General features: G+C 38.3%; 1 protein-coding gene across 6 annotated transcripts in view; it reads left to right on the plus strand.

Moving 5' to 3' along the window:
* Positions 1-14,895, plus strand: part of LOC128862025 (uncharacterized) — a 453,726-nt gene that overhangs the window by 135,329 nt on the left and 303,502 nt on the right. For all 6 annotated transcript variants that reach the window (XM_054100424.1, XM_054100422.1, XM_054100423.1 and 3 more), the window contains one exon: positions 3,682-3,827. In XM_054100424.1, coding sequence (XP_053956399.1) covers positions 3,682-3,827 — 146 coding nt within the window. The remainder of the gene's footprint in view (positions 1-3,681; positions 3,828-14,895) is intronic.

Consider the following 14,895-nt stretch of genomic DNA (forward strand, 5'->3'; position numbering starts at 1 on the left):
GTCAAGAATCCTCCGCACTTTCGTGCAAAGCCTCCTTAAGGATTTATCTGATGTTAGCGCACAGACATCGTCCGCTTATGCTTGGACGTGAAAACAGAGTTCCTGCATCTCCACTAATAGAGAGTCTACGACGAAGCACCACAGCAGCGGACAAAGAACACCCCCTTGGGGACATCCTTGCTTGGCCCTGACTGTGATTTGCTCGTCACTGCTCCCACCTGCGGTTAACAGCCTATCAGAGAGCATGGAATATATCCATTTTACAATGGTTTGATTAAATCCGTGTCGTTCGGCAGAAGAACATATCGAGCCGAAAGTGGCATTATCAAAAGCCCCCTCAATGTCCACGAACACGCCCATTGTGTATTCGTCAGCTTCCAGCCCAGCTTCAATCTTGCTAACAAGATCGTGTATGGCTGATTCACATGATTTTCCACTCTGGAAAGCGTGTTGATTTCTACTAAGTGGACTTCTCGGCAATACACCCACTCAAATATGTTTCTCCACCACTCGTTCCAGACTTTTCAACATGAACGATGTCAAACTGATTGGTCTACAACTTTTTGCTAGGGAATAGTCATCTTTTCCTGGTTTCGGAATAAATACTACTCTTACGCGTCGCCATTGGGATGGTATATAACCAAATGCAAGACAGGCTATGAAGATCCTTTTCAGGGCCTAAATCAGCCTGTCTCCTTCTTTTTTAAGCATTGCTGGATATATTCCGTCAGATCCAGGGGACTTAAAGTTCTCAAAGGAAGACAAATCGAAAACCTTATCGATTCCTTTGTCACTATCCGACTAGCAATATACCAGCTGTACGTAGAGGTTCCACTGTTGCCACCGTTTTTGTTCATGCGACTCTCTTCTTGAGAGAGAGTTCTACTACCCGGAAAATGGGTTTCGAGTAGAGCATTAAACGTTTCCGATTTGGAAATGGTGTATGAACCATCAGGTTTTCGAATGGAATCCAGCCTTACTGAGCGGTCTAAATGAAGGACCTTACAAAGTCTCGCTGTTTCCCTCATTTCTTCGACGTTACTGCAGAAATTTCTATAGGTCAAGTTAGGCTTTCCGTACTTTTTTCTTATATTCTCTCTGTGTAAGTCGATGATTAGCCCAGTCCCCTTCTGTTTGGGCCTTTAAGACCTTATTAAGAAGTTTTCTGGACCGTACACGAAGCTTCGACAGTTCAGGGTTTCACCAAGTCCCCTGTCTGCTTTGCCTGAGGGGGCATAGTTCCTCAAAGCAATTGATTAAAGTACCTTCTAATTTCTTAGTAGCATCTTCAATCATTTCTGCTGATTTGAGTTTTTTCAGGTTTGGTAATCGCTCTGTTACAAGCTCACCATACCTGCCCCAGTCCACATTTCGCGGATTCCTACCGGAAGGTATTGATATTGTTTCAAAGCCCAGACGGAATTCGATAAGACGGTGATCAGAAAGAGAGTCCTCTTCCAAAACTCGCCATCGGTTCATTTGCTGCTTCCCCACACAACGTTCTGTGAATTTGCATCACAGCCCACTACGAGTATTAGCCCCAGATTCTGCATACTTGACCACTTCTCTTATCTCCCTCGAAGGAGGTGGCTGTAAAGAGTCGTAGGTAGACCGAAACTATGATAGCTTCGACACTGTTACCACTCTTCCAGTACTTTATTTTTGCAGCAACGATATCTCCGGAGCGTAGCTCTTTTAACATTGTGTGTTCGATCAACCTTGTCATGATAATACATGCTCGCGGTCTCACATTCCCTTCACAATGAAGTATTTGTCTCCACGACATAGCACCTAGACCACAGATACGCTTGTGACATACCCATGGTTCTTGTATTAGTATTATGTGTGGGTTTGTTTGCAGTTTTGCATGCCTATGGCACAGGAGAGCCGTAGACGCTTTGCCATGTTGCAGATTTATCCGTGTAAATATTACTTCAGTCATGAGACTAAGTATATTAACGCTTTTTCCTCCACCTCATCCTGGAACCGGAAGTGGATTCGCCCCAGATGTAGGTGAGGACGGCACCCGTACTTCGAGTTAAGAACCTTGAGGGACCCAAGTTCGATACCCAGTGCAAAGTGGGAACCCGCCTCCGAAGTGGTAGCGGATTTCTGCCTGGTGCACGAGTATACTCTCCAGAGAGTCGTGTCAAGATCCTTATTCTGAACACGGATGCGTTTGAGGAGTTCTGCTGAATTACAGGAAGGACCCGGAATCCAGACACTCGCTCGTACCAGCCTTTCTTCGCTACTTTCAACAAGAATGAATTTGCTGTTTTCGCAGGCTGGAATTTTTGCTATCTCTTTTTCCAGCCATTCTCGGGAAAAAGCATTGGAACAGTCCACCCTTACGATGCCGCCCACCACGCTTTACCCCTCGAAAGTCGGCGCGTCTTTCGACTCACCGATAGCTTTCCAAAGATAGCTGTCAAGATAGTCTTGTTGCCCTTTGGACAGTAGACCATCTTGTTTTTCGGTATGTATCTCAACCGTCAATGCCTTTGCTGCCATTCTCGCGAATGATTCGCCAGACGTTGACGGAAGAGTGTCTTTCGACATTTGAGGTCCCTTAGCCTTTGCCTTGTCAGGCAAAGGTTTGTCTGCCTCAGATTGGGTCGAGGATGCAGGCATTTCCGAATTCCGTCTCTCGACTTTCCTCTTCTTTGCCTTTCTCCTCTTCCCGGTCGTTGGCACAGTACACACGGAAGAGTGCAACGCTACAAAAGAATTCTCTGTTTTGCAAAGCTTTCCCGTTTCCGTTACAGGTGCCGAAGTTGGCGGAGCTTGAGTACTTACCTTAGCTAATGCTTCGCCTTCTGTCTTCATCGTTTGATCTGCCTTGCGGATAGACCAACACCTGCGTTCGACTCTCCAATAACTTCAGTCTTCTTACCGGTACGTACCTGATTCGCACCAGGTTTAACCGTTGTCAAAGACTTACTCGGTACCAGAGATCCATCTGAGTCTACTGAGAGATTGTCCGCCATCTCCACATCCTTTACAACTTGTTCAGTTGCTTCAGATCGTTTCGACGACGGTGTATCGCTCACACTCACTCGGCTCTCCATTGGCGTAGCCAATGTACCATGTTTCACCACTAGTAGTGCGCTTCCTCTGGATCCCTGGGTGCCAGTTCCGGTCATAGGGGAATGTGGGGTTCGGGCCTGCACATCCGATGCCCGAGCCGTCGATTGCTCGACGGGAGGATTTGCCGAAAGTGGGTTACCTCGTGCAGAGAGATCCTTTGTTAACCTCCAATGCAATGAAATGCATTTTATACCTCCTGCCAGGTTGTCGGTACGGTACTCTCCACATAGTGCTTGTGTGGCCACCAATTCCGCCGTTCCGCGGTTGAGTGGATACCCAATTCCTATATGGAGCTGCCCTCATAGTTCGTGGTAAGTTAATCTCCATAACATGGGGTTAACTCACCACTTAAGCCTCATCCCCGCGGCAAGGAGACCGACATGACAAGGACCTGCAGCCATAAGATGACTATACATCTATACACTCATACACCTTTTTATAGCTGACGTTGGTTGGCATTTTATGGCTAGCAAATTTTACATAGCGTACACAGATGCAAACAAAAAAATATGTTCAAAATAAACACAAAATATTTATAACTAAGAAAATCTACTAAACGGTAGATGTAGCTAACGCTTAGAATTTTAATTTCAGAAATTGTGGTGGCAAAATTTGTGGCCAATGTTGCAGGCCGAAATTAGCAACGGTGAAATGCTGGCGGCTGTCTTACAACCGACCATTAGACTCATACAAGAGGCATCGCCAAGTGAATACGAGTCGATTATGGCGCCGACAATGAAGTGAGTAGAAACAATTTTATTTTTTATTTATTTTAAATTATTTGAAACTTATATTCAGATATTTGAAATCATCTTATATACAATATTTGCATGAATGGTTTGCAACAAGAAAATTGTAAATCAGAAAAGCGGAAAAATGCGAAATTCCTTCAGAGGTTACATTTCCGTATTTGTGCTTGGTGAATTACTTTGGATTAGACTCCGACCAAAGTAGTACTTGTGGAAAGAAAGATTTATTATGGATTTGAAATTATTGATAATGCTTTAAGGTTTCCATGTGGAAGCGCTCTCCAAGGAGACTGTAGAGGTTATTATAAATTTAAATTTTTCATACGTTGAACAAACCGAGAAAGATTTCGCCTACTGTAAATAGCACTGATCTTTTGACTTTTTCTTTGTGCTTTGGTGTATTATCAGCTGCAGTTTTAGAATTGTTTAATATTCGGTATATTAATATTAACATTATTTTTATTACTTAGATAGATATAATACATACATATGTTTATATCAAAATGTTCAGAATGATGAGAGGAGCCGATTTATTCATGTATGTATCACTCTTTGTTCAAGGGAGTACGGCAATTAAAATGGTCAATGGCCACCCACGTCTCATGAAATGGTAATTTTTAAGCAAAATTAAAAAAAATGTAATTTGGACTAGCGGTTAATTTTTGTTTTAAGACAAACTCATACAAACATATTCAAAAACTATTTATGCACTGAAGCGAATCATCGATATTTTCGATGCATCGATGGCTTTCCGACCCTTTGTTATGAGGAATTAAGTTTTTTCTTAATCCTATGAATTATTTTTTCTTATAGCATCGAATCTGCAAAGCAGGCACCGTTAGCTTAACGAAAAATACAGTATGCTGAAGGCAGATAGAAAAATAAATATGATTACAGTATTTTATAAAGAATGCCTGTAGGAATAACAAAAGGTATTTTCTATAAAGATAAACTATGAAAATCAATTCTTTATGTTTGAATTAAAATAAATGGGGTTTATGCAGATTCCTGCTGCATACATACTCCCCTCGTTGGAAGGCGTAGGCTTTCAACCAAATCTGTTTCAACCGGAAGTGATGCAATCTTAGTTATAGCCCGTTTTACTGGCCCATTTGCAGTTTTAATGATTGCTGCTCTAACATATCCGTCAGCGCCACTGAAGGTGTGTTCAACTCGACCAGTCTCCATTTTAAAGGCGGTTGGTTGTCGTCCGTTAAAAGCACCATAGCACCTTGTTGTATGTTTGCCATAGAGGTTCGCCACTTACACCTCTCTTGCAATAAGGATAGATACGCAGTGCTCGACCTTTGCCGAAAGATTTGCTGCATCTGACATATTCGCTGCCACCGGCTTACACGGTTCATATTTAGATGCGTTACAATTGGTTCTTCTATGGTTGCAAATGACCCACCAATGAAAAAGTGCGTTGGTGTAAGCACGTCAAGATCGTTTGGATTTTCTGTAATTGGACAAAGGGGACGAGAATTTAAAACAGCAGAAATCTCACAAATTAAAGTGCGACGCTCATCGAAAGTTAAAATAGAGACGCCAACGGCGCAATGGAAATGAAGTTTTGCGTACTTGACCGCATCTTCCTATAAGGCGCCAAAATGCGGCGAGCGGGGGGTAATAAATTTTCAGTCTATTTGATTTTCAATGCAAATTTCGGCTACTGCTCTACTGTGATTTTGATCGGCGAATAGCCTTCGCAGCTCTTCTAGTTCATTTTTCGCCCCCCCAAATTTGTAGCGTTATCAGACCAAATAGTGCTTGGTTTGCCTCTAATGCGGATAAATCGTTTGAGTGCGGCAATGAACGATGACATCGATAAATCTTGAACAAGTTCAAGATGACACGCTTTCGTTGAAAAACTAACAAAGATGCATAAGTAGCATTTCGCGGGTGGCCGGTTGCGCACCTCACATTTGTATTGGAGTGGTCCACAATAGTCAACACCAGTTGTATTAAAAGGTCTAGATGGTCGCACACGGCCTGTTGAAAGTTGACCCATAATTTGCTGCACTACCCTGGGCTTAAGGCGGAACCACCTCAAGCATTTATTGATGATTTTTGAAATTGTTTTGCGGCCACCAATAGGCCAAACTTACGATGATAGGATTCAATGAGTGTGTATGTGACTGGGTGCTGCTTAAGTAGCAAAAGTGGATGTTTTGCCTCGAATTCAAAATTCGAATTATAAAGGCGCCCTCCAACGCATAATGAACCAAAGCCGTCAATAAATGGATTGAGTGACAGTAAATGGTTGCAGGAAGGCAACTGTTTATTTTCTTTCAGTACTTTATATTCTGATGATCATGGATATGCCTAATCAGCAGCAGTGTACCATCCTTAATGTCGTCGACTGTGAGTGATCCAGCTGATGGTAAAGTTCGTTTTGATTTAATGTGGCAAAATTTGTAAACGTACGCAAACACACGATGTAACTTGCTGAATGAATTTTGGAACTTGCAACCGTAAGTTGCATCGATTTGAGTTGCAGCAATTAAAACATGGCGCCGTCTTTCTGGAAGATTAGATAATAAATCCATATTGCTTGGCCAATGCGCTGAATCATATTGGACGAATGAAGGCCCATTAGCCCAAAGGGTGTTATTTAGTAGTTCTTTTGTAGTGCAACCGCACGAAAGAATATCCGCAGGATTCAGTTCCGTTGAAATGTGATGCCAGGTCATACCTGATGTAAGCGATTGTATTTTAACCACGCGATTTGATACGAATATATTAAAATTACTGGGAGCAGATCGTAGCCACGACAATACAACCATTGAATCCGACCAAGAATGGCACTCATATGACAGGTAGCTATTTTCCAAAATATTTGAAACCAATTCCGCTAACAGCAACGCAGCAGAAAAGTCGAGTTTCGGAACCGTGATCGACTTCAAAGGTGTAACTCTGGACTTGGAACATAGAAGATGTATTTTGTTGACGACGTGCTTTTCAACGCGTGCATAAACACAAGCACCATAAGCGGATAAACTCACTTCACAAAAGGCATGAGTTTGAACGCGAATGAAAGTTGACCACACAAGTCCAACCAAATGGACTGTAGCGATTGCGGCAGGCTTCCATCCCACACCAGTTTTTCCTTCCATAAGGCTTGCATGAAGATCTTCAACTTTGTGATAAGTGGGGATATTAAGCCAAGTGGATCGTAGAACCGCGCTTTGACTGAAAGAATAGATCACTTTGTAATTTTCTGCGAATTCAAATTTGGTGTGAAACTGAAAAGAAAGTTGCCTGAGATACGTTTCCACACAAGACCAAGTGCCTCTGTCACATTGGTACCATCATGAAATTTTATGAATTTTTTGCAATTACTTTCGTCTTCATTTTCAAAACATCAACTTCATTAGAACACCATTTTCGAATTGGAAAGCCTCCTCGTAGGAGTAGCTGTCTGATTTCTTGCTTCATTTGTATGACCTCCTCGATGGAATCACAACCAGATATCAAATCATGCACTTTTAAATCTCTTCGAATGGTTTTAGCGCCGACTGAAAATGATTCCTCCTCATCTAATGTAAGTTGATGCATAGCTCGAATAGCTAGGAAAGCAGCAGGTCTCGTTCCATATGTGACCGTGTTAACTTGTATGTCTCGGTTTGCTCTGATGGGTCGTCGCGCCAAAGAATGCACTGCAACTGGTAATCAGGGCTATTCATTTTAACGCAGCGGTACATTTTATATATGTCGCCACAAAGTGCAACTTTAAAATGTCTGAAGCGCAACAAGATGTTAAAAAGTTTTGGCTGAATGATTGGCCCTGGTAGCAACAAATCGTTTACCGAATACCCTGAAGTAGTTTTAGCAAACCCGTCAAAAACCATCCGCAGTTTTGTAGTGGTACTGTCCTGCTTTTTAACGCAGTGATGCGGTAAGTAGTAAACTGGTTTGTCTGCTTCAAATGATGCCAGCGACATATGACCAAGATCCTTATACTCCTACATAAATTCCGAATATAAAAATTTTGTGGATTCCTCCTTTAGGAGTTTTCTTTCTAGCGCCCTGAATCTACGTAAATCTAGATAATACGATTCACCAAGAGCATCAAGATCAGATTTAGGTGGTAGTCTAAGTGAGTAAGTCCCCTGAAGGCAAACGAAGAAAATTGAAACTGGTGAATGATGAGATCGAAGTTGAAGTTGATTTGCTAACCGGGTTGTAACGAAATTTGATTGAGACGCAGACTCTAAGGAATTAATGTACCACTGTGGTCGCCAACCTTTTCAATGTGTTGAGCTACTTTCAAGATTTTGAAATAAACAGCGAGCTACTTGCACAAGCCAACATAAATTAAATAATACACAGTTATATTCCACATACAATACATGTATTTATTTTACTAATATACGTTCCATATATAATAAACTTATGACTTATAGTGCTTATACTTATGCATAACTACATCCATGTTCACACCTATCAATCGTAACAAAATTTTTTGCAGTCATAATGGCAAATCACCAGCGACTTAAAAAAACAACAAAACAGTAATAATACATTATTATATAAATAAAATATGGGCAGATAAAAGGAGCATATTTAATGAGAAGGTAGACATTCTGACTCACCGATAATTTTTTTAATATTTGCAGTATAATTTGATACAGTCATTCGAATACAGTTATCCAAATGTATATCTGTAAGCCGATTGCGGTATTTATTTTTAATACATTTCATATTGGAAAAAGAAGATTCACACAAATAAGTTGAACTGAATAACGCTTTCACTTTCAATGCAACACGGCATAAAACAGAGTACTTATCTTTACTTACTAAAGTCCATATACATTTTGTATTTGAACCTAAAGATTTTAAAGTCAAGTCACTTTGAAAAGCAATCAGTTCCATTTCTGTCACAGCAATGTCTTCGCCAAAGTGGTTCATAACACAAGTTGCAAACTGTTGTATATCAATGTCCATGAAGGGTAAAACAACAAATTACGTCACTAAAGCAATTTTGCTGAAATCCTTGAAACGATTTTTGAAGTTTTCCTTCAAGTTAGAAACTATTTCCATATGATATTTACTGTCATAGGGCTCTAATAGATTTTTGGATATATTTTCGGAAAGAATAGGAAAATGCTTAGTATCGCGGTTTTTTAGGTTTTGTTCCCAAAATTCAAGTTTTGTAATAAATGCATTTATATCAGAAATCATTTCCGCTAATTCTTTATCCCTGACTTGAAGCTGCAAGTTAAGCTCATTTAATTTCTCTGTAATGTCCACAAGAAAACCAAAATCTCTGAGCCAAGTCGAATTTTCCAGTTCAGGAATCGGTTCATCGCGTTCTTTGAAAAATTGGAGTATAGCAGGCAGGACATCATTGAAACGTTTGAGCACTCGTCCTCTGCTTAACCATCGCACTTCAGAGTGAAGAAGTAGGTCTCCGTATTGACAGTCAATTTCATCAGCCAAGGTTTTAAATAATCTTCTTTGTAACGCTTGATGTCTAATCTTGTTCACAATTTTCACCACCAGTTTCATAACGTTGTTCAAGTTTAGAAAATTTCCACGTAATGCTTGCTACAGTGGTAACTAAGAAATTGTGGAAAACTTTCATCCTTATGACATAGCGCCACGAGCCCCTTATCAACCCACCATAGCAGAAGCACCGTCAGTTGTCAGGCCTACCATTTTTGATATTGGAATTTTCTCAGAAGAGATGAGATTTTTTAAATGAGAAAACAGCTCTAGCCCAGTAGTATGTCCTTTGAGTGGAATAAACTTCAAAAGATCTTCTTTAATTGTAAAATCACTAAAAGCCATCCTGACAAATATGGCCATCTGTGAGGTATCAACTACATCTGTTGATTCATCCAGTTGCAGTGAAAAATAAATACAGTTATCTAAGTCACTTCTTAACTGTAAAAAAATATCATTGCTCATTACTTCTACTCGCCTCATCACTGTATTAGCAGAAAGTTGCATAGATTTTATAGCAGACACTATTTCGTCTTTATTTCTAAAGTTGGCGAATAAAGAGTTAGCAGCTTCCAAAAATGCTTGTTTTATGATTTCCCCGTCTTCATAAGGTTTTTTCTTTTGTGCAATTATCTGGGAAACACGATAAGATGCTTCAGTTGCAGCCTTATTTTTGTCGATTGTTTTCAAAAATATTGGCTGTTGTCCAATTAACTGGATTTTTAAATGTTTCAGTTTTTCTTTTCTGGTGGCAGAATTTAACGGGAATGCCTTCTCAAAATTCGAATATACAGTTTTATGATGCCTCTCAATATTTCCTTTTTTAGGAACTGACACAGATGTATTACATAACAAACAAACACTTTTGCCTTTAACTTCTGTGAAGAAGTATTGTTCTTCCCATTCCGAATGAAAATGGTATGTCTTCGCCTTCTTACTACTGCTTGCCATAATGTTTCGAACTCTAACCCAACCGCTGCACGCAGGCACGTTGATAATGCCGTTCAGTATTAAACAATGTCGACGTGCATTGCGTATATATAAAGCCAAAAAATTCTCGAACACGCTAATCGATTCCAGCCGATCCTAGAACGGAGACACGACTTCGCGTCGTGTTTGTCGGCGCGAAATCGCTTACCGCAGTGTTGCCGCTGTTTATCTATTTATTATGAAAATTTCTGAAATTTGCTAATACTGGTATGATTTTCAGAGCTACCAGAATTGCCTTTGCGAGCTACCGGTAGCTCGCGATCGACAGGTTGGCGACCACTGATGTACCAGCACGATTTTTTACTAAAATAATGGCCGTTGCTAACAGCACACAATTATTAGACATATTTTTCGAGGCTAACTGGCGATTGGTTATAGGCGATGCCACAATTGGTTTTGGTCCGCTATCTTGCTTGCCATTTAAATGCAACAAAGTGTTATGTTTTGGTTGGCAATACCTGCAATTGCCAGATTTGCATTGCTTGATAGTGTGGCCTTACGTAGGCAATTTAAGTAGAAAGCAATGTAATGAAATGATTTATAAGTAGTTTTTATTTCATTTATTTATTTATTACTTCAAGCTGGGCATCCAGCTTGTAAAGCAATTGTTTCATTTCTTGTCTCTTACATACTACGTACAAGCGTTTTTATAGGAATTTTAGTCAATGCAAGCCAATAACAATTTTTCGGTGTGTGTATGAGTATGTGTATTAATGTTAAGGCATATCCGACTTATAATCATACTACACCTCCCTTCTTCAGAAGAATGCTCATACAACTTTTTTTTTTTTTTGTATGAACATTATTTTACATTGAATTGTTAAAATAAAAATATGTACATAAGAGTAATCTTAATTATATATATATGTATATATTGTATTAATTTTCTAAGTTTAGACCGGTCTTTAAAACTACTTATTGTTGATAAATCTTAAGCCTATTTTTATGAACTATTTGTTCTTTTAAAGGTAACTTATCGACTATAGTAACATTATTTTTATTATCTATTGATTTAATGGTATAAGGCCCACAATATTGGGGTTCCAGTTTATGGGCCACTTCATTCCTAAGTAAAACTAAATTGCCTATGCTAAAATTGTGATCTAAACTATTTTTATCATAAAATGTTTTTTGCTTAATTTTAGCTATGTCTATCATATTGCGAACTCTTTTATGTGCTACTTCTAGCCTAAATCTTACTTCTCTAGCGTAGTTATCTATGTTATACCATATAATGGAGTAATTTGGTCTACATTTGTGAACTGCTGAAACATGTTTGGTGTTTTTCCAAAAACTAATTCATACGAACAATAGTCATGTACTGTAGAAGGAGTGGTGTTAAAACAGTATGTGAAGTATTGTAGCCACTCATCCCAGTCGTTTTTGTCAATCGATATGTAAGATCTTACGTATTGATTGAAAGTTTTATGTGATCTTTCTATTACTCCTAGTGTTTGGTGGAGGTAGGCAGTTGAATTAAGTTTCTCTATTTTTAGCAATTTACATAGCTCTGTTAGTATTGAATTTTTGTATTCTGTACCCATGTCCATGGACCGTAGGTAAGAATAAACTTTTCAAATATTGCTTTCGCAACTGTCTTGGCATTTTTGTCTTGGATGGGTATCGTGACTAAATATTTTGTCATGTCGCATATTATTGAGACTGCATAAGTATTGCCATTAATTGTTGTAGGTAGTGGGCCTATTGTGTCTACAATAACTGTATCAAATGTACCTGTAGGTGTTGGTGTTATAGTCATTTGGCTTTTTAAATGCTTTGTTATTTTGGTTTTTTGCATTTTTCGCAAGTTTTTACGTACTTAGCAACATCTTTTGACATTTTATTCCAGAAGTAATGTCTTTTAATTTTCATAAGTGTTCTGAAAATTCCGCAATGACCGCCTTCTATAGGGTCATCGTGGTATCTTTTTAGAATGTCCATTACAGTTTTAGCATCATTAATGTGGGTCACCTCATTCAGTAGCGCTGCTTTTACTTTATTTAATATCATATTGCCCTTATTTTTAAAATCATTAATCGAGACAAATTCGAAAATTTTCTCGCTAGGTGCCACTTGTAAATTATTAATGCCATATTTGTCGGCCACTTCGTCGAGCTTAGAGAAGAATTGTCCTAAGTCAATTTTCCCATTAACAAATAAGTCATCAATTTTTATATATGCCATTATAGATTTTCCTCGTTTGATATAACATCGTGTGGGTGTAATCTTTAATTTGTTGTATTTCCTGACGTCAGTGTTATTAATTGGGACATATATTTTGGGCTTATCATTATTTTGGGCTGTGCTGCTGTGTAGTTGGACTGCTGTTATTTTTCGACATTGATCTAGTCACTATTTTGTATATATTTTGATTCTTTTCATTTATTCCTTTTAAGTCATTGATTGTAATGCGAGACAAAGCGTCCGCAACGTGATTATCTTTTCCTCTAAGATATTCTACTACGAAATCATACTCTTCTAAATCAAGTCTTATTCGTGTTAGTTTTGAACTTGGATTCTTCATTGAGAACAGGTAAGACAGGGGTCTGTGATCGGTTCTAACTAAAAACTTTGTACCATAGATATAAGGTCTGAAATGAGTTATTGCCCAGTGTATGGCAGCTAACTCTTGTTCAATTGTCGACTTGTTGCTTTCTCCTTTTGTGAAACTTTTGGAGGCATATGCTACTGGTAAATGTTTTCCTTCATATTCCTGAGTAAGTACTGCACCACACGCGTATTTGCTTGCGTCTGTTGTTAAGCAAAATGGTTTCTTAAAATCGGGATATTGTAACAATGTAGGACTCATTAATGCCCTTTTGAGGTACACAAATGCATCATTGCATTCTTTTGTCCATTCGAAAGCAACTCCCTTTTTTGATAACCTTGTTAGGTGTCTTGAATATTCAGCGAAGTTTTTAATAAACCTGCGGTAGTAGTTGCAAAAGGCGACGAACCTTTTTGCACTATCTCCGTCTGTGGGTGTAGGATAATTTTTTATTACCGAGTACTTATTATCGTCTGGAAGTATCCCCTTGTTTGTACATTTATGCCCGAGGTAGGTTACTTCATGCTTAAAAAATGAAAATTTTTCAGGGTGTAATTTTAGATTATGTGTTCTACATAAATCGAAAACATTTTTCAAATTTGAAGTTTTTCAGAGCAACCAAGGACTACTAAGTCATCCATATATAAGAAAGCTTGCTCTGGTTTTAAACCACTGAAAGCAATTGTCATCATTCTTTGGAATGAATTAGGTGCTACCTTTTAGCCATATGGTAGTCTAGTAAATCTGTATGAACCGTTGTTGGTTGAAAAAGATGTTAAATTTCTTGAATTTTTATCAAGTTCTATTTGATGAAATCCAGTCATTAGATCGAGACATGAAAAATACTTTGCCCTTCCGAGTTGGTCTAAAATGTCATCTATTCTCGGTAACGGGAATTTATCTGCAATTAATTTTTTGTTGATTTGTCTGTAGTCGATTACTAATCTCCATCTTTTTTCAACTGAGTTCGATAGAGACTTTTTTGGTACCAATAGTATTGGACTATTGTATTCTGAAAATAATGGTTCGACTATTTTGCCTTCTATAAGTTTGTTTACTTGTCTCTCAATTTCATCCTTATGTGTGTGGGGGTATACGGTAGTTCTTTATGTATACCGGCTGTTTGTCTCTAACCATTAACTTTTGCTTATAAAAATTATTTGTTGTTATTGTTTCTGTTTCTAACCCAAATATGTCACTGTATTCGGAACATAGGTTTGTCAATTGTTTTTCGTATGTTTTAGGAAAATTGTTCCTCAATTTGTTGAGAATATCCGTTTTTCTTTGTGCATTACCTGTGTCATTGTTTATTATGTCGTAATCAGAAACATTTTCTGTTAAAATGTTGCTTTGCTTTAAAGATACTGTATTATTATTTGTATTTAAAATGCGGATATAGGCGTTGTCAGATTTTACCAAGGTATTGGCTATAAATATTCCAGGGTGTGGTTCTTGATTTGGAATCAGTGCTTCATCCAAGGTATTAGGTAAGTTTATTTTTCGTATAACTTCTGACCTTGCGGGAATGATTATTTCGTCGTTACATGTTGTTGTTATTGGTATTTCTATAATTTGTGTTAAATTGTCTGGTCTCAGAATTAGAGCATCGTAATTTTGAGTAAAGTCTAATACACAATTGAATTTTTTCATGAAATCCATGCCTATTATACCATCACATGGGATTGGAAAGTTATCTGGGATAATGTGAAATTTATGTGGAATTAAAAATTTCGTAAATTTTAAATCAAAAAATATTGTACCAATAGAACTGATTTTGCCTTGCCCTATACCGCTTAATGCTGAAATGTGTTTTGTGTTTATTTTTTGAAAAGTGGATTTATTGAATTTTAAGAGTGATATATCTGCACCAGTATCTACAAGTAGTGTAATGTTTGTATTTAAATCTGCTATTTTAAGTTGTACAAAAATGCTAAAGTTAAGGTTAAGTGTATGTGTCTTAGAGGAGTAGATTAGTTTTCCGAGTTGTTTTCGTCCGATTGGGCAACTCGTACATTGTGTGTCATGTTCCGGTTGAAATTTGATCTGCCTTGTCGGTAACGATTTCTATTTTGA

This window comes from Anastrepha ludens, chromosome 4 (genome assembly GCF_028408465.1).
Source record: "Anastrepha ludens isolate Willacy chromosome 4, idAnaLude1.1, whole genome shotgun sequence".
Taxonomy (NCBI): domain Eukaryota; kingdom Metazoa; phylum Arthropoda; class Insecta; order Diptera; family Tephritidae; genus Anastrepha; species Anastrepha ludens.